Source organism: Toxotes jaculatrix, chromosome 16, assembly GCF_017976425.1.
Source record: "Toxotes jaculatrix isolate fToxJac2 chromosome 16, fToxJac2.pri, whole genome shotgun sequence".
Classification (NCBI taxonomy): Eukaryota; Metazoa; Chordata; class Actinopteri; family Toxotidae; genus Toxotes; species Toxotes jaculatrix.
The window spans coordinates 18,914,946-18,938,248 of NC_054409.1; the positions used below are offsets into that span (position 1 = coordinate 18,914,946).

Below are 23,303 nucleotides of genomic sequence, written 5' to 3' on the forward strand. Positions count from 1 at the left end.
AATCCCACGTAGTCATAACTGCTTGAGCCAACAGCTGCTTAAATCTTGTGATAAATGACATGCCAGAATCAGCCAACAGATACTTGGGCTGATTTCACGGTCCTCCTCTGTCCCAAAGCGAGTCTGAGTGCTGCTAAGTGGAGCTGATTCTGATCCCAAATTGACCTGTAACTTGGCAATCCCAAAACTGTGCCGGAACACCACACGCTGACACTCAGCTGCAATCAGCCCGACTCAGCTACCTCTGACACAGTCAGTCTACCTGGAATGGGTCTGGCTTGAATCTGCATTTATTGATTTCTGGGGACTGGGATGCAGACTATGGATACAGAGATTGAAAAAAAAAGTCTAACATGAATCAAATGGGAGTTAGCAAAATCAAGCTCATTTCATGAAGGTCATCATTAGTCATCTAACTTTGTAAAAGGTTGGTCTAAGAAGAGAATGAGTGAGGGGTGGGGTAGGTGTAAAAAGAAAATTAAAAGCAATAACAGGCTGCTGGATACAGTACAGGCCTTTTCTTTTGTGTTAATTTTACAGGAACTTAATGGTGGTGATAAAAAATGGATGCAGTACTAAGTGTTTCACTTTCTTATTTTAATTCACTTGCAATTCACAGACACATTCTAAGCCAAAAGATGAGAACACATTTGTGTATCAGACATAGTTTTTTTTTTTTTTTTTTTTTTTTAATCATCTCATGACCCCTTCAGTTTATTTCGTGACCCCTTGAAGGGGGCCCCACCTAAGCCACACAGACTTGTAGGTCCTTTCCTTGAAAGGTGGTTTCTCAATTTACTTGAATAACCTTCTCGGGGAGGACGAGACAGCTGAAATAATCTGTAACTGACACATCCTATGAACTGTTACATGGCAAAATGGCGACGTAAGCTGGTTCATGTGTCCTGTTTTGTTCTTGTGCAACTCAGTTTGTTTTTACCCGTCTGTCCCATGGGCATAGCTTTCACTGTGCGACACTGTCTCCATGCAGATTTTAACTTTGCTCGCTATACACGGTGAATTAAGCCTGTAGGATTTTCTGTGTTGTAAGTCGTACTTTTAAATCCCTGCACCTCCCCGTGAGTGTGTGGGACCGTACAGAAACTCCCCACAACACAAGCGTTCGACTCTGCAAGGTGACTTAATGGGGTTACATGAGAGATGGTCACGATCTCGACTCATGCTTTGCTTTTTATTCCTCTCCTCTCCCATATCCCTGTGCATAATTACCCATGTAATGCGCTGATATGCGGAGGTCAGCCAAGAACTTAAAAAGTGGTCACTGACTCCGCAATAAACTTAAACACTCTGTCTGTACTTCACATTGCCTCTCTTTGTGAACGATATACAGCATGCCCAGTTGATCCTGCCGTTGAGTGGCTGTTTATCTGTGCCACGCTGCTGACTTCAGAGTTGTAAATATTGTAAACAAAATAGAAATTGTTCAGCAGCTCTGTAACTAAGAGGCAGGTAATGTTTCTGTACAAAATATTTTCCTCTCTTGGTGGAGGCTCAGTCTGGGTTCACCCAAGATACTGGGGAGAATCTGTTTTGTTGTTTTTCTTCTTGACCTTTTCAGATGAGATGGCAGGTGTTGGTATTTCATTGGTTTTCAAAAGTGCCGAATGAAGATTCACTCCTCATAATAAACTCATTCATGTTGCAAAACTAAAACTACAGTGTGACAGCTTACCTGTCAGAGACTGTTCTTTTTTTTTTTCTTTTTTTTTCGATTTCAGATGTGTGTATTTTTTGCCCATTCTAAAAATAAAACTAAAGCCTTCAAACGGAAACTCTGAGTCTCAGAAGATGTGACTTAGTGAAGGAGCTTCTGAAAGTGCCAATGCTTAAATTCTGTTTAGGATCTTAAGAGAGAAGTTGTCTCACCTCTTTGAGCGGGTCGTTGAGTTCACTCAGGATGTTGTCCTCATCAAAGATCTTGCCTTGGTAGCGATGTTCGTAGTAGTCGTGAATTTTCTGTCGCATGTCTGCTGGAAGCTTGTGGAAGGACATGTATTGCTCCACTTGCTTGTACTGGGAAGGCAAAGAAAAGCAGATGGATAGAAATTCATCAATCTGTAAAACACCAGATATTTTAGTGACAGGTGATAACAAGCCGCAGTTTTCAGAGTCCACCTTGAATAAACAGCAAAGCTGCATTAAAGCATGGTCATCACAGACTGTGTATTTGCGCCTCTGTATTGAGGACAAGCCGTGCTCTCACATAGTCACAGTGCCATGTCCTGGTTCTGTGTGTGGGGAGGGAGAGGCAGAACAGGGGAGGCAGGTGGTGAAGGAAAGTAGGAACAAGTACAGGCCCGGGGCTATGTCAGACCAAGGTAGCAGTTCTGATTATCTCACCCATGCAGGAAGCCCACTTCTAATAAGCAGCCAAGCTATGATCTAATGTGAACTAGCAAGGTATACCTGGTATCCTGGAGAGATTTAAGAACCGCATAGACTCTGAACCAGATGGTAGGGATTTCATGACTGATCAAGTATTATTTGCATGATTTGGCTTGAATATTTTGTTGTAATTTCTTTATTTCTGAGAATACAAGTTATATTGAGTATGCTACTGATTACTAGGGTCTGCCAAGAATCCAAGGTGATACCAAAGAGATTCCACAGCTTCCGTGTCCTTCGTCTGCGATTATCTTGTTTTTGCTTGTATTATTATTATTGATTAGATATTTTTTGATGTAATTTCAAATTCGGAGCACAGTAACTGGCAAAAAATAAATTTTATACATTTCAAAATATTCTAGCAGTAATCACTGTTTTGTTATTAAAAATATAAAAGTGGAATAAAACATTTTGTTACAAACCAAAATTATTCTGTATTTTTATGTCCTTTGTAGTTTACTATTTTAATTCATACTAGAAGAAAACATAACCGGTGTACTAATTTTTCTATTAAGTTGGATATATCTGCTGTTATATACTAAGTTAGGTATATTTACTGTAATTAATAATTAACTAGATAATTACTTACTTGTTGCACCTTACACACAATTCAACCTTCAGAAGGAAAAATATATGTCAGGTCTCTAGATTTGGAGGGACATACTGTAAATCCCAGAGAGATGCAGGGAATTTGGAACAAATATAAACTATTGATTTTATTATTGCTACTCACAGAGCAGTAGACATGCCAGAGGAAGAGTGGGAGAGAGGGATGGAGGTAGAAAGAAGGAGAAAATAGATAGAGGAATGAATGAAATGTTTTGTGGCCTCTTTGTGAGAAAGCCAGATGGCCTGTGACCCTACATTTTTTTTCTTATTGTTCACTCCTGGCTGGATGCGGGACTTTTCCATTTGTGCATTACTGGCAGTCACAAAAATGTGAGAACCTGAAGGCAATTATTGACCCAAAGAAGATGGAAAGAGAGAGAAAATACATCATTTCATCTATTTTGATTAGTCTCTGTTTCCTCACAGAATTTGCTGCAGACAGGGCAGTGAACACAATCTTCCTAGCCAGTCCAGGGCCCTGACACCTGAAAATAAACACGGTCTCTCACATTGCCTCTGGTAATCACAGTAAAGCAGTAGGTGAGAGCCAACATCAGCTGTGAGGTTGGTAGCCCAGTCCAGGGACGAGCTCTATGGCCAGTGTGACGCAAGCATGGTCAACAAAATGAAATTTGTCAGTGAGAGAGAAGACACTTCAGTAACATGTCTCCCTCATTCATTCCTCTCCCGGCTGGAGAAAGGTGATAAGGGGCCAAGGTTTTGTTAGTGGGAAACTGATTTATTTTGAGTTCACACAGTACAAGTTGAAAAGCATCTGTAGTGACTCGTGGCAAGCAGTGTCAAAATGAGTGGTTTTCTGGTACCCAAAAGGAAATGGCTACGTAACTAACTGTAAAACCACACTTTGGATTTGGTACAGATTAAACAAACATAATGAGTGAATTACTGAGTTGTGTTTCCTTTGAGCAGAGCAAAGCTAGCTGTTTCCCCACTGTTTCCAGTGCTTATTTTAAGCTAAGCTAACCAGCTACTGGCACATGTAATTCTCGGAAGGAAAGTGAACAAGAATGTTTCCCAACGTGTTGAACTACTGTATGCTTTAAATATGGCTGCTTATGTAATCTGTAAGTCAAAAATATATTTGGGTGCATCTAAATGTAGATTTCACTTAAGGGCTGTTTTTGACACTGATGTTTCAATTACTATTTTGACACTGTGACATTTATTGACTACTGGTTTTGAATCTTTTGGCATTTTCTTAACCTGCTTCTTAACCAAACAGTTAAGTTAGGTTTACATTAGACTCTAAGCCCTGTATATGAAATACGGCACAGCTTGGACATGTCTTAAAGAATAACTCCTCAGCTGCTGAATGGCATGCAGCTGTACGCTGGCAGGAGGCAGAGATCACGCACGCTTTACACCCTCATTTCCTCCCACCCCCTCTTACTCTTCCTCTGATTCCTCTCTTCCTCTATATCTTTCTCTTAGTGTGTTTCCTTCCATGTGTTTAAATGATGGCCTTCCTCCCTTGAATCATGTTTCAGTTTTTTTTTTCTCCTATTCTAAACATAACAGCATGAAAACTATGTTAGAACAAGTCATTTAAGGATAAGTTATTGTAATTTAAGTAGAGTATATAGATAAGAATCACTCTTTCTCCCCCTTTCTCATCTTCTGTCCTTCTCATAAACATCATCTGTCCTTAGCTAACTTCTAAACTCACACCCACGTACATCTTTCCATCCATGTTTCCAACAAACCCCCCCAGCTGTGGTAGCGATAGATGTAATGACTAGAGGCTGAGCACCCTGAACCCATCCCTGCTGCTCCTCAGCCTGTTCCACTGATATGCACAGCCATGCAGCAAATCAGCCCTAGTTGAATCTGGATACACACTGGGGCTCTGTTACCATGAACATGGCATTCACAGCCTCAAAGCTGTCAGTTCAATGCCTGGAGGGATGCTGAAAGGATAAAGTGGGATGTAGATTAAGCAGATTTGCTGTGAAGCAGATGTACATCACATACTGAGCAAGAGGCATGTCACTAATTCAAACAGTGACTTCAAACAGCTGATTTGTTTGCTGTGGGTGACCTCCTGTCATTAATTTTGGGGGAAATTTGCTGTGACATCTGTTTATGATCAATCATAAAATTATGGTTTGAATTACAATGAAAAACTGCTTATGAAGTATACCTGTACATGTACAGGTATACTTCATAAGCAGTATACCTGTACATGTACCTGGCAGTGTTTTTTTTGTCAGGCTAAGAGTTCTTCTTTCACTGAGCCCTCTGTGTGCATCTTTTTGTCCTGATTGTGTGCTTGTGTAGTGCATTGACGTTTTCTGATCTGCTGTCAGTTCTGTGTGAATCAACACCTGAGTGACTGAGTGAACCCGCTGATGCTTGGTGTGAGGATGAAATGAAGTCTGTCAGGGAGTGAAGAAATCAAATGATTAGCATTCCAGGCATCTCACTGACGTTAACCTGTTGTCCTCTTGACCTTACGTGATTCAGGCTTTTCTTTTTTTTTTTTCCAATTGTGAGTTGTGGATGGCTTTGTACAGTAGTGGTTGTAGCGTATTTGTGGTTGTAATGGTGGTGATAGTTGTGCTTTGACGAGAAGTTTTAAGCACAAAAAACAGCTCTGCACCAAAAACACAGAGGGATGTTTTCTCTAGATTGCACTGACCATGGCAGAGTGTCTGGCGAGGTCAGGCCATCGTTTTACTCTAGAATGAATTGATAACAGCTAAATGCTTTTAATTTGCCAGTGCATGTAAATTAATGAACTGATATTTTTGCATGTCCTGTTATAGTCACAGCCAAGGTGACTCTACCAATTCTCTAATAAGAATCATGACAACAGCCTCCCACAGGATAAATGAGGAGTCTCAGTCCTGTGTGTGTGTGTGTGTGTGTTTGTGTTTGTGTTTGTGTGGACATACAGATGATAAGGCTGCAACTATGATTATTTTTATCACCAGTTCATTTGCCATAGAGCTGAAATGATTGGTCAATTGGTCAATTAATCACTCAATCGACTGGCAAGAAAATAACAATTTCGATCATTATTCAATCAAACTTGCTGAACATTCATTGGTTCCACCTACTCACATGTGAGGATTGTCTTCTGTTCTTTGTCATATAAGACAATTTTATATATTTTTAATATCTTTGGGTTTGGTCAAACAAAATTAATGGGAATTATAATGGACTTTCAGTACTTTCTGTCATTTTACAGACAAAAAAATTAACTGAGAAAATAAGCAAGGATAAAGAAAAATAGTTATTTGCAGTGTTAATTGTGTTAATTTTATCGACTCATCAAATTGCTTGTTTTGTGCCCCAAGCAATTAAAAACTCAGACATTCAGATTAGAGATACAGATAATGATTATTTTTATTATTGATTACTCTGCTCATTATTTTTTTGTCTGTTAAATGTCAGATAATATTGATAATATTTAAAAAACAGAAAAAGGCAGCAAACTTTGGAGAGGCTGAAAAGCAGAAAACATTTTAAATGACTTAAATGATGAATTGAATATAGTTGTATATCACTGTTCTGGCGATCGACTAATTGTAGCAGCTCTAATTCAGCAAACGGATTCAAAATTTAAAAGATGGACTTGAAAAGTGATGTCAACAGTTAGTCATTTACAAACATTGTTGGAATAACTGACTCATTGTGTCAGTTCTTAGACACAGTTTAGATGTGAATTTAATATGATAATATGACATTTCCAGTTTCTGTTCATCACTTTTTCACTTAATTCAGTGTCCCTAAATGATGTGAAATGCTGTTTCTTTTGACAAACCACTTATATTAAAAAAAAAAACAAAAAACTGTCTAGACATGGTAGATGCATCAGTCTGTCCAAGCTTACATCATCTTTGTTACCGCATAAGTCAAAGGTCAGCTCTTCATTTTAATCATAACCATGTTCGGAAGTGGATCGAGACATACAATGGAGGATTATAATCCCCTGGTGTATGTACATGGAATTCTGCAGCATAAGCGAAGGAAAAGTTTGGGAGCTAAACTCAGATTCTTGCATGCGAGCACAGAGTGCATCAGTCATGGCGCCGTGTGTTCTGGGAATTGCCCAGGCCCCTCGGCGGGATCACAGATGGTGGCTCGGCTGAAATGCTGGATAATCACCCTCTACGCATAAAAAAAAAAAAAAAAAAGACAGGCGTAATAGGGACTGAAATGAAACAGGAAGAATAAATTGTGTTCACTGGCAGCATGCAGACAGTGAGGTGGCTGGTCGTGTCATAGACCTCTTCACCCCATTGACCTTGTGTGATCTGCTTGGGGCAGAGAAAATCCTCTTTCCTAGTCAAGACGCTGGATATTGTGATCTATGAGAGCTCAACCCATTGGTCCACGGAGTCCCTGAGAGAAGACCTAATTCATTTAAGTCTAGCTCCAATGAGCAGGATTTTATGCAGCCGGAAAGAGCAAAACCCTCAGATTAATACTTTAAGACCATCCCAGTGGTAATTAGCATTACTTACCTTGAAACAACAAAACATTAATGATTTGTACGTCATACTGTGCAGTTCCCTTTTTTTAAAGGATTACTTTAAAGTTACTTACATTCAATATTGTGTAAATTATTTTTTTAGTCTCAGGTATTTAATATTGTAATGTGTGTCACTGCTTGGTTCTTACCTTCTCTTGGTATTGCCTGCGTGAGGAGTCCAGTGATTGGATTAGAGCTGTAGCGTGGCCCACAAACATGGCGTAGCACGTGGCGCCTACAATCATACTCAGCATGGTGATCCACAGGTCAGACATGCTGACGGGTGCCCGGGCGCCATACCCGATGCACAGCATGTGGCTCATGGCTTTGAAGAGGGCATAAGAGTACTGCTTACCCCAGGAAACATTCTATAAAGATGGAGAGAGAGGGAGGGTGGAGAAAAAGAGAGGAATGGAGAGACAGAGAGGGGGGTGGGGGGAGTTACTGCAAGGCAAGGCAGAGAGGGAAGGCTCTCCAGCAGGCAGAATGGAAAGACAGGCTTTCCTTTGATGGATCACTGAACCTCTACCAAACATTCTGCCAACACACTCTTCATGCCTCAAAGCCTAATGCCCTCACTGAGTGACTGAACTTTCTACCTTCGTCTTTTCCTGTCTCCTCCTTCACTCAGTCTCCAGTCTTTCAACACTTCATGTTATTTTCCCCTCTCTGCTCTCTCTCTCTGCCTGGATGTACCTGGCCTTCTTCATTTTCCTATTTGCCAAAGGGTGGAAAACAGTTCATGTTTGCAAGTGCTTAAAAAAACGCCCAAACTTGCATTATTTACAGAAGCCTGAGGCATCCTTTCCCTTAATGCCCAGGGCACCTTTCAAAGCGAGGGGGCACATGGAAAGGAGGTGAGGACTGGCTTGGATTATGTTTTCTCTCTTCTCAGGTTTGATTTTCATAAGTGTTGTAATGGGATTCAGTGCGTTAGAGGCTGGAACAGAAATGCAGAGCTGGAAGCAAAGAAACCGTGGCTGCAGTCCCCACACACATGCGGAGGATTCAGAGCTGACAGTCATGTCACATATCAGCTTGACTGTGTTAGAGTCTTCCTTGTTGAAATTTTAGTGAGTCAGTCACCAGCGACTCTTTTGCAGCTCTTTGTTACAAATGAAGGGAAGCGATTTGCTCTGGGTGAGAGTCATTCCTTTTATCGTTCACCGCATGTGTTCTCTTCACAGAGTGACGTCTTCTTGTGCGCCTTTAACTGCATAATAATATCCCGGGCTGGGTTCATGAGGCCCTTATTATCCAATAATGAGTCCAGCTGGGTTTATGAGAAGCCATTTCATTGTTGACTTGTCATTACTCAGACTAAGTTGTTTGCGAAGAACCTGATCAGTGGCTGTCGACTGGGGAAACAAGCAGAGAAGTGTAACGCTGCCACTGGCCAAGATCAGCTTCTGTGACTCCTTGTGACAAAATACACTCTAAAACTGAGATATTATGAGGCATGGATGGATTATGAAAACATGGGCCCCTGGTCATAGATACATAGATGCCTTAAAGTTGTTCCCCTGTGTATTTGGTAGAGTTTTATTATTTCTTTCACCAGATTCAGAGGGCCCATGTAGTCAGTGATAATTCTAAATGAATATCCTAGATAAGTGGTGAGGGAATGAACACTCCACAAGCACCACGAGAAATTTTAGGAGTCGGTATACATCGAGCAAAGTGGTTGTCAGATCCTCCAAAGATGCCTTAAACCCCCTCCCTCCAAACCCTTCTGATGTCAGAATTAGGGGACTGCCTCTGACAGTTCCTGTAACTTTCTGAAACCAACAATCCGATAAGCGCACCATCTTTTCGCAGTGAAAGAAAGCAGGGAGGATTTGAACTTTTCCCTCAAGCTCTCTTTTAATATTCTTCACACAACTACTGACAGTTTTCTTATGTAGAAATGTGTGCAACATCACGGATGCCTTCAAGGAGAGATTGTCCAAATGTGTGTGCTATTATCACCATTTGAATGATTATTGCATCTCACCCCTGCCAGGCTTGTCTTCCTGCTTTTCAGTGTGGCAGTCCAGAGCAGCTACTGTATAAACACTTTTGCCTTCAGATGTGGTCACATGTCACATTATATGAACTAGTTTGTTTCAAGTACATCCAAGCCTTTAGGCAATTCCTTCACTGTTTTAAAATTACTTTTTGCAATATGAAATCACCACAGGAGGTTTGAAAATTTACTGACTTTTCAACTGCATTTTTTCACATGCTTTTTTTTTAAATTTTTTTTTTTTGTAGTTGTTGGTCTCAGCCTTAGGAGAAGTCCCGTCTAGGAGTCAGAGCAGGATTTAGACTCCTCATTAATACAGTACATGTCAAATGGGAAAGTGTGCCTTTTCCCTGGGGATGTGCAAAATCTCTAGTGAGCAACTGAAGAGGCCCGTAGAGGCTACATCTGTGAAACCCAGTAAGTCCCTATGTAGAGACAAACGAGACAGCTCTCTGCTACAGGCCTCGTAGCCATGGCCAAGTTGCTGACTCCTCCAATAGCTTCACCTCCAGTGAACAAGAAGTGCTGAGGAAGCGCTCCATACAGAATACCTACCTCACCCAAAACAGAATAGCTAATGAAAGAAATATGACACCTCTAGAAGATATAATTCTTCTCTGGCCTCCCACACGATGCACTGGTGTCTCCTTTTGTAACGCCATTCTCCGTTCTGTTCGACTCCACACTGTTCATCAACAGGGATTTGGTAAATGAGTAAATTTACAGCTAATCATCTGCCCTGGATGACTCACCAATTCTCATCTCCATACTGATTAGTTGTTTCTTCCAGAGACTGATTGGGAAATTTGTGATAATTACACTTGCCAGCTTTAATAACAAATAAAGTCCAGTTTGTTCGCTTTGGCAGTTTGAAATTGTTTTACTCCCGAGAGCTTGGCCAACAAAATACTGTCATATTGCTGCCATAATGTTCACTGTGATGGAAATATTTGGAGCCACTGCATGTGAGGAAATATGTAATATTTTGCTGTGACACACAACACATACAATGAATAATCTATTTACACACACGGAGAACAAACGCACCCAACCATGTCACTGGAACAAATGCTATTTGTGAGGTCATGAACCTGAGGTGTCCTTCCACATTTATACATTTAGCATGTGTGGTCGGGATGGTGGGGGACTGTTTATTGAGCAATAATGCTTGTGTTGACACATTTATATGCATGGAAAAGCAGAGAAGTACAATTTTTGCTAGACGTTAGATAAGCTGGAGTGACTCACTGCACCTTTTGCTATTTGTCCTTGTGTGTGTTCGGTGGACAGATAAATAGATATAACAGGGCTCGTCTGCACTGCTCTTTCAAGATTTTCGCACTAAATAATATAAACGCCATTAAAAGTCACGTGCTTGAGCCTGTAGCCTGTTGTAGAGGATTACTGTAAGATCTCCAAATATGTGAGGAAAATTCAAATATGAAAATGCAAAGGAGTTGTAGCTAAAATTGATGAATTATTGCCATTATCCATTCCACTGTGGTGGAAGCATTTGTGTCTCTGATTTAAAATTTGGCAGGTGCAGGTGTAAAATGTCCGAAGGTTTTGAAGACAGTTTTATCAGACAGAGTGAGAAAGAGGAGCCCTTGTTAACAAAGAACATTGTGGCAGAAAAGCCTGTAAAATGAATTCACAGGAGCTCTCCACGTAACTCCACAAAACCACAACACAAGCCAAAACAACAGCGATGCAGTAACTAGGGGTATTTTTCAAATCACTTGTCTTTGCTCACTGTTGTTCCTGTTTTATTCCTTGAGTGTGTTTTATTCCCTGCGCGATCACAGTAAATGTCGCGCTGTAGGTCTGGTGCAGTGAGTTGTGATTGTAGCAGCCAATCATACACTTGCATATTGGATTGTGTGTGTGTGTGTGTGTGTGTGTGTGTGTGTTTGTGTGTGTGTGTGTGTGTGTGTGTGTGCGCATACAACTGTAATCAAAGGACAGGCAAACATGTGTTTTTCTCAAGTATATGTGTTAAGAACCACCAGAAATCTCACAGATTTACAGAATAATTTAAGTGTTTCTTGCTGTATAGCCTTCTGTCCTTTGGGGAGAGTGAGTCATTGCAGTATTTACACTTTTCATCCAGAAAATGCAGTTTCCACTTTTGTCCTAAACTCTACAATTCCCTTGAATTTAATAAATGTGGCTGACAAAGCAGATGTATTCAATTCCTCCAGAGTTGTTCTAAATATAATTAAGGACTGGATGCATCAAAACATGTGGCGTCAGATACTGCATATTCATCTTTCAGCGGCTCTGCCTTTGTTTTATGAGTGAGTTCACAGGCGTCATTATCACATGCATTAAAACTCATCTCAACCCACACCACTGTCATAAGTATTCCAATTAACAACTTATAAGTTTCTATAATTAGACTGAGCCGAGCATTTGACTGTTTGTACATTCAACAACTTGCCAGTATTTCAGTTCATTAATCACAACATCGTGCCTCCAACAGTCTTCTCACACAAGATGTAACTGGTTATGTGACCAGGAATGCAATCGATGATTCACCAGCGTCCTAAGTGTTGAGTGTGACCCAGAGGCGTTGCTTGTTGTTGATACGGACGGATAACTATGAGACTAACAGGATGTAATGGACGGCTGCAAAGGACACGATTTGACCCCTCAGCAACAGTAGAGTAAAAAAAAGAAATAACAAAAATCACAATGAGTTCACCTCTGTACTCCCACAGACACACACTGATTCATTAGCTGTCCTTGTTTCACTTCAGAATAACTTAATTGTGAAAGTTTAGGGAAATACATTGATATACTTTCATATTCTTAATAACAATACAGTGTCTTGCAGAATGTGCCTGCATGTGTAGATTTTAGACTTTTAATATATTTTGGGGAACTTTGTCATGTTTTGTTTTCATGTTTCATTCTAGGTAGAGTAAACGTTCCCTTCATGTTTTTGATTGCAACTGAAAGAGTAAAACATCCGCATTAACTGATGCTTTTAATTACTCAATCATATAACTCTCTGAAATCCGGCAAGCTGTCCCATGCATGGGAAAAAATGTGACGCACAATATTCATTTTTCAATTACATAATCAAACTACAAGCTGTTCTCCCTGGGAGGGCACAGAAGGCACAATAGTCTTTGAACACACGAGCGAGGAAGTGAAGGGGTTTGCAGGCTTGCATGAATAAGCTGGCACACAGTCTTGTAGCTCAGTGTGGAGTTTGTGGTTTCTCCTTGCTTTGAATGTTTCCATGTTTAGTGTCTGCTCAGCAGTCCTGATGAAGGATCCTTCGTTGGATCAAGCTTTGTACTTTAGTACTGCTGGTAGGGCTGCAACTACTGCAAATAAGTACTATTTTTATTTACTATGGATTAATCTGCAGATTTTTTTTCTTGAATAATCATTGATCTAAAAAATATTAGAAAATAATGAAAATGCCCATTTTGTTTGTTTTGTTAACTTTTCATCCTTGGTAGGCTCTTTCTTTTAACTTTCTCTAAAGGGTTGTGAATAAATGAAGGATGACATTCTGAGAAGAGAAGTGACTTTACTTTTTCCTCAATCATGTGCAACCAAGTATGCATCAGCCACTTTCACTGATTAGTGCACCCTCAATCAGAAAGGTTAAACTCAGCAAGGAAGCAACCTGTTATTTTTGGAAATGAGAAACTGTCTGAATTCTCCAGATGACAATAGACTCCACATATAACAAGTGATCTTGTGTCAGTCAAAAGTGTTTGAGCATCAGAACTCATTTTCAAATACCCTGCGACGGCCCTTCAAAAGTGAGCTCTACTTCAGCAGCCGCGCTTGACATCTAGAGAAAAATACTCCAGCATTTCTGAATAAACTAAGACTCAACAGCTCTTAGTATTAAACCCTTCCATTATCAGTGAGGACTCTCCAAGGCTGAGGGGTAAATAACACATACAACAAAGAACACATCACAACAGTTTCAGCCAACCAAAGGGACTCTGCACCAAATAATAAACAAAGAGAAAAAGAAAATGCGATTTTCAGGACAAAAGCGGTCTTGAATTTTACTGACATGAAAGCAGTGCATCCCCTTGTTGAATGAGAGGAAGAAGAAAAAAGTTTGATTTGTAACTTTGAGCCTGAACTGTTGGAAGTGACTCATTCAGGGGTTTGAGAAGAAAGACATGGGACAGTGGTGGGTGGTCCAGGGATATAAGAGGCCAGCAAGGGTGACTGATCCTGAAGGGCGGTTATGCATGGTTAGCCAGGCTTTTCTGTTTTATTTTGTGTGTGTGTGTCCACCTAGAGTGTCTGCCTGCCTGTCTGCCTCTTACTCTCTCTGAGACATGAATCCTCAGCAGGCCACTGCTCAGCTGTCTGTCTCTTAATATGAGCCTGGACAGAAACTGAAAGCATACATACACTCACATGCCTCTACACACACATATTTTTATACTGTACCTGCAGACAACAGCAACAGCCCATCACCCTGCCACCCGAACCAACACAGTGACAGCAAGCATTATCTTGTCTGGTGATTAAGTAAATGCAGCCTCCAAAGAGTAAGAAGCTACTCTCAGGCCATTAGTCACAAAGATAACAGCCCTACACCCTGTACTGCACCACTCAGCAGTATCTGCAGTCCTCATTGGCCCCACTCTTCTTCTCACCGCTGGAGACAGAAAGTACAGAGCCAAAAACAGAGGAAAAAAAAACAAAACAAAAAAAACATGACGCAATCTGAACTTTCGACATTCTTGAACAAAGGCAGCTGAGAGACGCGCCCTTTGAAGGCAACATTCACCTGACAATCGCTCTCTCAACTCCAGATTATCATAGTATGTAGTTAAAACTGCATAAAACAGAATGGGGAGATATCTTTTCAAAAAATTTTAGCTTATGAACACTAATGCATTGTGATGGTGTGAGAAGAGGGATCCCACATGTGGGTTGGGCTTTTCACTTTGAATTTACCAGCCCGCAGTCAGTGCATAGGCCTCTACTTCTGCAAGGATCCACAGGGAAAAGTTTCCACAAATTGCTCATTCTACCACATCACAGACAGTGACACTATGCTCGCTACTCATGAGCCGACATCCTACAGTGCTTATTACATACACACAGGTTTTAACTCCAGTATGTCTCATGTAGGGCTTCAACTAATGATTATTTGCTTCGAAAAGAAGACTGCACACTTAGGTCCAATGAAGGTGAAATCAATACAGAAAGCGATCAGGAAATTAAAATGAATTCCTGAGCACTTTGTGTTTTGATTTATCCTAAGTTTTTGTGATGTGATGTATCTGCTCAGCTTTCTTTTGTGCTGTTTTACTAATAAATACAACCCCACTTAAAAAAATAGGTCAGTATTCGACATACATAATATATATGCATGTATATGCATTTTCATGTAAATGCATCTCAAAAGCAAATGTTAATAGATTAATAAACTTTATTAATATTTAGAATCTAGAATACTGACATTTATTCCAGTTGGGTTGTATTTATTGTCTAGTTTGCTTGGTGTTCGATTTTCGATTGGAAAATTCATTTGTGAACACCATTAATTACTCAAAACATTATCATTCATATTTGTAAACCTTTCACAAAACAAGGTTTTGAGATTCATCATTTATAAAATGAAAATAATCAAAATTAAAGTAATCTCAATACTGTCAAAATTAGTATTTTCATACTCAAACAGCTGAAGGAAAAACTGGAGATGACATACATAGTCACTGCACTCCACCGGTCTGAGATTTGAAAGTATTACTATCCCTTTAGACTCACGTACAGACAGTGTGAGGTTCTATATATAGGTATGCTATCCAGCAGAACATGAGAGCGTGTCACCAGAAAGCTTAAATATCTTTGAAGAGCTGGGAGATATCTTTGTAATGTTGTTTCTACACACTGCACACAAATTACATTGTAGATTAATCAGTCGTCACTGGTTTAATTCACCTATAGGTTTTCAGCACACAGGTATCTTGTATTAGCTGTTTGTTTCAGAGGTACTTTTGCAGTCTCTGACTGTGGCTTTAGCTTTTCATTGCACAAATGATCCTGCCACACAGGGGGCAGCAAATTAGCCTTTTACATGTTTCCCATTTTGTATTGATTAGCATACAAGAAGGGGAATATATCTGAGCAAGAGGAGATGTTCATCATTAAGCCTGGTGATTACATGTAAATATGAATCCAGAGCTATGCTGATCAAGGGAAAGTAAAAAAAAAAATCAGTTTTTCCTAGTTTTTGTGTTTGCTAGGATGGATTGTGACAGTTACATGGGAAATTGTATCACTGCAAATTCATGTTGGTGCAAATAGAGATGGATAATGTCTGTTTGGATGAATAACACATGTTAGTTGGTAGTGGGCTCACTCAGGCAACTCATAGCCTCAAAGTAAAGATAAGAGTGGGATACAGAGTTGTGATGTTGAGGGAAACTGACACTTTCACCTCCAGTCTGATGCCTCTGAGCAGTCAGTGTGCATGTGGAGTACAGAAATATTTGTCGGAGAGAGGGAGATGAGAAGGCAGAAAAGATCCCCGGGCGAGCATTTACAATCAGTAATACCCAAGAGGACTGTACACACTTCTACACTATCACATTGCTCTTAGAAGAACAACCACAGTTCGTTTGACCCCAACTCAGAGAAAGAGAGGAACGCGGACATATAAAAACACTGTGAAAGAAAAAGCACAGAGAGGAGACAGTCCGGAAACACCTCAAACCAAGCAATTTTCTGCATGAGAATCTCTGTAGTTTTGCAGAGGTCTGACATGAGTAAATAAACGAATAAATAACACAAAAAAGTTTAGAAAAAGTGTAAATATTACCATAACAAGAAGGCCAGGGAAAACAGGGAAAGTTGCTGCAAATGTTGAACCTTTTTGGTTAAAAAAAAAAAAAAATGGCTCACTGCCTCATTAGGCTGTGTTTCTTTGTAGGTTGGCAAGCAATAATGTACCTGCAGCAATGTCCCTGATGAAATGTGCCTGCAATTCTTATTTATAGACAGACTCCAGCTCCAAATTAGATACTATATCAAAACAAAACACCAAGAGAATACAACGCCAGGCCTGCATCCACACCTCAGCACGCCATGTCACTCAGTGGTTGCTGCTTTTGATCTGCTGATATTTTTATGTTTTTAAAAATACTCATTATAACTTCAGAATTCTTTTTTATCAATACACTTAGGATTATGAGAAATACTCCACTTTCCACAGGCTCTGCACATTGACACTACAGTCCAGCACATTGTGCAGAGCAGTCACCTTAGACTGACCTCCTACAAAAACCCACATGTCAAATCTCACCTTTTACCCATAAGACTCACAGTTTAGTGCCTTTGCTGATGTCTAACATCATCAGGGGAGCATTGTTACAGCGCTAAAGTGGTGTTCACACTGGGCGGCGGTAGAGGAAGGAGTAACTGCCTGATCTGGTTCAAGACTGGTTAACCCAGCAACGCTAGTTTTCAACACTGGAGCTGCAAGCAGCAGAGCAGAGAGCAAAGAAAGGGTGAGAAGGGCAGGGAAGGAGCTTTGTTATACTCCTCTACAGATTTTCCATCACCATTTGCTCTATTTCCATTGCAGTTAGGCTGACAGGTATATCATTTTAAGTGTTATCCTGTGGTGTTCATTATACTGTGGTGCAGCAGAAAAAAATCAGATGCTTCAACTGACAACATGAGGTTCAAAGCAGGTGCTCCCAGACTGATGAGTCAAATCAGCCCAAGAAGCTGCAGTGATGAGAGACTGAGAGAGGTTATAAACTACAGATTTCTTTTCCCTGACACCTGACTTTCTGAAGTACTCTGACAAATGTCGGTCTAAAACAGTTACCACATCAAGCTGTGTCCAAGTTTTCCCTTATTTTCTCCAAATATTTCACTGTAACTCAAGTTCAGAGTGAACTGGGAGTCAGTTGTTGTTACCAGTAATTGCTGTTGATTGCTCATTCAGCACTTGATTAAACTCCTAGCCCTCTTCCAAGCAATGAACTTATCTAGAACTGCATTCTGAGGCTGAATTTGATCTACTAACAACTCACCTATGTGTAAAGTATACACATAAGTTGACCATTTGCTAAACCCCACCCACACACAGTGACTGTCCAATCATAGCTTGGCATAGAGGGCATGACGCGCGTGTTTTGGTTGAGTAGTTTAAATGTTCAGCTAACTTGGTTACAAAAAATTACTAAAAAAAAACAGTTATTAATTAGCTAATTAGCTTCAACTGATAAAATCCTCCAAACACAGTTGTCATTTCAGGTGATAAATTTAATGATTGCCTGCTTTAAATGATAATCCTGCTTTTGTTTACCTCTGTCTAAAATGGTGGGCTTGTTGTTTAAAAAAAAATTACCAAGAATTTCAAGTCATAAATCTGCCACTGTTACCACTGTAAACACAATATGTGTGCAAGAACGGAAAGCTTGACAGGCATAGCAAAAGTAACTGAGTGGGTACCGGAGTTTAGTGAATGGTCAGTTGGAAGAGTGCTGTGTTCAGTGACACTGACACACACACAGATACCAAATGCCAAAAATAACAAACAAAAGAGAAGAGTGTGTAATACTTACAACCATACCGTTTAGGGACACCCAACAGTCAGGGGGGAAGTCCTGGAGGAGAGGCACCAGGTACTGGAGACAGCCATCCCAGTGACACAGAAGCAGCATCATCCCTATCAAATTAAATATTCTTACCACTGCACTAGCCAGGTCATAGGTCATATGGAAAATCTGCCAAATAGAGAGAGAGAGAGACAGAGACCTCAGTTAGACATCCTCAGCGGCTCCTTTGTTTGTGTGTTTAAATTATGATCATACATCAAATTGTAGAACAATGTTATGAAGTGATACAAACTGGAGCAGTTAACACAGATGCATAGTGGTTTGAATTTAGATCCTTTAGTGTTTAAGTTTTCTTAAATGTCACATGTAGTGATATTTAAAAAAAATAAAATAAAAAATTTTGAGACACTTAAAACGTTCACAAAAGTACAAAGTCACCTTTGAAGTGGAGGCATGGTGTTGCTGCCAGTTTGTGTGTGTGTGAGTGTGTGCATCTTTGCACTCACAGATGCTGAACTGTTCATAATTCAACATGGCTGCTTTCCAAAACAAACAGACCAATGGAGGAAACACACTTGGAGCACAGAGTAGGTAATGCAGGGAGAATGAGGTGAATGAAATGCTGAACCATGAAGGGAGTGCAGACCTCTGGAATAATCAGCCAAGAAGTGTGTTTTTAAATGCCATGAGCTGGAGCAAGTGTTACTGCTGGTGTGGCTATTTAATCAGAGCAGGAAGTTTCAGAATAGAAAGTCATCAGCAGGATGAGTAACCATATCTGCAATGAGAAGCAGTTTCATTTACATTGGATCTGGGCAAAGAGAATTGACTCACGCCCGGTTGGCTGGGGCACTAATTCAGAGTTTCTCATTAGCATGTGAAACCCATTACTTCTTTCCAGGTTAGTTATTCCATAATCATCCTCATACTGAAGCAAAATTTCTCCTTCTAAAAAAAGCTAAATATTGAAAAAAAAAAAAAAAAAAGATTGGTTGATTTGTGGGTTTTGCATAATAAACCTGTCCCATTTGCCAATTTGTTGAATGAGAGATTTCAGGTAATTATCTATTTTTAATTTAACGGCTTTCCATCCTCTGTAAACTGCCCATTCTACTGTGTAATGACTGGCCTATGTTACACCACACTTCTATAAGAAAAAAAAAAAAAGACAGAAAGTAAAAAAAAAAAAACTGAACTTTTTAATTCAGGTAAGTTTACACAGAGTTTCAAAGTTATAAATAATACAAATGATAATGTGTATGTACAATTCAATTACAGTCTGTTGAATAAGAAATTAAATGAGCAATACTGTGTTATATTGAATATCTCTATTTTGTAACTGTCTTTTACTCTATATTTTACTGGCATAATTCTGATCCAGTTTCGCCATGCTTATGCAAAATCTACCATTAAAACCGCAACAAACCCCAGGTGTTTTAAAAGCTCTTTGAATCCACATCTCTCCACCCCGGTCTATTGTGAATGTCCTGTAACCTTTCTGTACAAAGGACAGTGTCCACACACAGAACAGAGGAAAGAACAAGAGGCTGAGCTGATGCTCAGATCCCTCTATGGTTCAACTCATCCACAGGGAGATACAGTGCACTGCCCTGAAAGGCTAAAATTAGCCACTAGCTTACATGATGGCTGTCTCAATGCACCCAGTATCTCTTCTGCTGCCTACATCTTTATTCTTAATTTAGCAGAACTTTCTCTCCCTCTCAGTTTGATGACATACTAGAAAGAACAACAGACTCAAGAGGGCAAGACAGACAAAGACAATGGGAGAGACAAAATACAAAGACAGAAAGATATAAAGGTAACTAATACAGGTAGACTACATATTCCTGGAGGATTACAATAGGAGCGGAAAACAGGAAGTAGCACTTTGGTCCCTCTTTGAATTGCAAATGATTCACACCCGTCAGAAATAGAAAAGGGTCGACTGCTTGTCTGCACTTTTCTCCTTCAACTAATGTGTAATTGAAAAACACAACAAAAGAGAGAAAAATGGGGTACGGGTTTTGAGGGGGACAGCAAGTGATAGTGGTGTGTGTGTGTGTGTGAAGGTTGCAGGGAGGATTTTGCAAATTCCCAGGGATCATTTCACTTTGCTCGGAGGCCTCCGTGACCTTTGGGTCACGCTGAGTCATTGAGGCCAGAGAGGAAAGATGTAGAAACTCATTAACACAATGTGGGATTTTGTTTGGGTTTGTATTTCAGGGGCACCAGTTTGAAAAGTCTGCTAGTGGCAGCCGGTAGCCACAAGGTAGCGGTCTATTATTAGAGTTCTTAATAATAGAGGCTCCGGGTCTAGATCACTGGTCAGGTCAGAGGATTTTACAGGATAACCTTCATTGTGATGTGGGAATATGTTAGGGTGAATTTTAACTATTTAAAATGAGGTCTTTCAGTTGTTGCTGAATTATAGTCTGTTAGTCCATATTATCAAATTCACTTCATTTGTAATAATACAAAGAATATAATGTGTTTGTGCTATTTTTCTATGCTAAGAGTTAATAATACAGTAAAGTAAGAAACAAGAAAGTAAGACATAGGGTGAGGGAAGGAAGGGAGAGAGTTTACGGTCTAGGTTTGTGGGTCACATAGAAGTCTGGTGTCTCAATGAGGGGGCCCATATTCCTGTAGTTGGGAGCAGGAATGCTATGTCATGATCAGGGTATATGCAACAGTCTTCAGTTTCCACAACTGGCAAACATGTTCACGCTGGATCATCACCCAGCTACTATCTGTGACAGAGTGTTTATGAGTCGCGCTGAGGCCACAGAGAGGGAGACAGCTGTGTGGCTGTGCAGCACAAAACGTTGACGTATTTGTTCAACACGCGCAGTAAGGGAAGTCAAACCAGACCTAAAAATAAAAGCACCGCCTCACTGACAACGTTACAGTCTTTGCGTTCACTCTGTGAAGTAAAACACACGTCATTAAATTGGAGGAAGTTACTTTGGAGTTCAGTAAGCAAGCACCTCTGGAGATACAGTGCAGAATACTTTCATAGTGACTTCTCAATCAAGAAGCACAGCAGTTTCTTTTTTCATATTGGAACTATTCAGAAACTATTTGCAAAGCAGCATGGCCAATGAGAGAATGAACAGGCTTTCCTATCGACTGGGAGCATCAAAGCACTGTTTTTAAAGACGAATAACAATGATTATGAAAGTGTTGCCCGCTGATGTTTTAACAGGAGAGCAAGCGCTTTTTGCAACAGGATTCAGGGCTTCTGATTGGCTGTAGTACCAGCCTGTCATACAATCTGAGTTTTTGAGAAGATGTTTGCAAAGCTGCTATACAGCATTAGTATAAGCTTGTGCTCTGTGCTGTCATGCAAGACCATGTGTCTTTCTGCAGTTCTGTGGTCTGATGTGCTGTTCCTTTATCAATGCATTGACTTGATTTTGCAAGTGTGACTGTCTGTTTGTGTTTATCTGTGTAGTTCCAAAGGATGGCCATTGTCTATATCTACTTGGTGCAGTGTTTGTGCTTTTGCATGACTGTGCTTGTGTGTCTCAGGTTGAAAGGGGCCCTGTAAAAATCTTGAACCACCTGCTCACATTACAAATACACAGGAGAACAAGGCAGTGGCATTAAATTGACATTTCAGAGCATTGTCCCAAATGTTCAACACAACAAACCAGTCGACCGAGCTCTGTATTCCAACATCTGAGTGTGCCCTCTGCCATTATAAGCTCTCATACGCTGCTTGACTACAGGAAATAGGTGGCACTGACAGAGAGCCAAAAGCACCACCATTACTCTTGGCTGGCATGGGCAAAATATAAGCTTAGAATTAAGTGCATCAAGCTTAAATTTGACTGGGGACAGGGGAATAGGTCAATATAATCCTCTAATACAGTAGAGACAAACAGCCAAGATGTGATGTGATAGCGACACAAGGTCACACGCTGGTTGTGTCCAGCCAGCACGGCGCTCATTCACATTTGGCCCTTCCCCATCCATGTAGCAGTACAATACGGTACAATAGAGTAGATGAGGATATGGAGGTAAAACTGAGAGGTACATACACAAATAAAGTTTTGTGAAAAAGCGTGACAATATGTCAATCATTGCTGAATTTATACACTAGAGGCCCTGCACATTATGTGTATAAATATCATACAGGTAATCCGACATGTGTTTTACTTAAATTTTAAATAGATTTACACTACGTCAGTCAGCCAGATTGATATGTTTACTGTAGGTTAACTTTTTGAATCTGATGTGCAGAAAAAGGAGCATGCAGGAGAATTAGTCATCGTCAAGCTGTGGGCCTTAAACATGCAATTACAAAGTGTTCTTTATGCATCTTCAAATTGGACATGAGTGACCTCTGTTTGAGGTTAGTGAGGATTAGCGAGGGACTAATTTGAGGGGATTAAATCCACCACTGGCTATTACATTGAAGGATGACAAAACTGCTTCCAGGAAAATCTGGAATTCTCCCGCTTAACATCGTCTTGTAAATCTCCTTTTGGATCTCTCTTGGTTTTGCTTAATCACAAAATTACAGTTGAACTTGGATTTGAAAAATCATATTATCATGTAATGGGAATTCACTGGGATTTAGCAACTCTCGTGTTTTCTTCTTCTGTCTCTCTCTCTCTTCTGTATGCAAGAAAAGTTGTTGGCCATTTAACTCAAAACTCCTAAAGACAATGAACGTCTTAGCAGATAAAGCTGAAATGGAATATTTCATATACACTGGAAATACATTTCCAGTGCTGTTCTCTCCCCCCCAAAGAAAAGCAGCTTGCTGGAAGTAATTGCAGTGCACGTGACTGTAATGTGCTATGTATAATCATGTTGATATATGTATAGTTCAGCAATAAATAAACATAAATAGACTTGGCATTATTTCAGAGCTTCAGGCAGCATACTGCATGCTCTGAGAAGCTAATCAGTGTGCAAATCTGCATGCAACACAGTCAACAACAGACTAGACTACACAAGAAGAGCAGTGTCATACATGTAACTTGGTTCCCTCCTGATTACATCAATGCTGTGTAAAAACCACAGAACAATTGTTTCCCTGCATTAAAAAACTCTGAATCGTTAGCGCAGAGGCAATACATTTAGGTAATGAGGCCCAACAGTAATTTGTAGTCAGACTTAATTAAAAGGCAGGTGGTGATCGATGGGATCTTTACACAGGCAGCAAAACAAGTGGTGATCTATTACTGTAACAGAAAACACTTTAAAG

At 40.1% G+C, this 23,303-nt stretch overlaps 1 protein-coding gene across 1 annotated transcript in view; it reads right to left on the bottom strand.

Moving 5' to 3' along the window:
- The window catches only part of LOC121195552 (potassium/sodium hyperpolarization-activated cyclic nucleotide-gated channel 1), a 59,729-nt gene that overhangs the window by 15,198 nt on the left and 21,228 nt on the right, over positions 1–23,303 (bottom strand). Inside the window, exons 3-5 of the mRNA XM_041059093.1 lie at positions 18,092–18,253; positions 7,663–7,881; positions 1,888–2,034 (exon numbers count right to left, since the gene is read on the bottom strand). Of these exons, the coding sequence (XP_040915027.1) occupies positions 1,888–2,034; positions 7,663–7,881; positions 18,092–18,253 (528 nt within the window). The remainder of the gene's footprint in view (positions 1–1,887; positions 2,035–7,662; positions 7,882–18,091; positions 18,254–23,303) is intronic.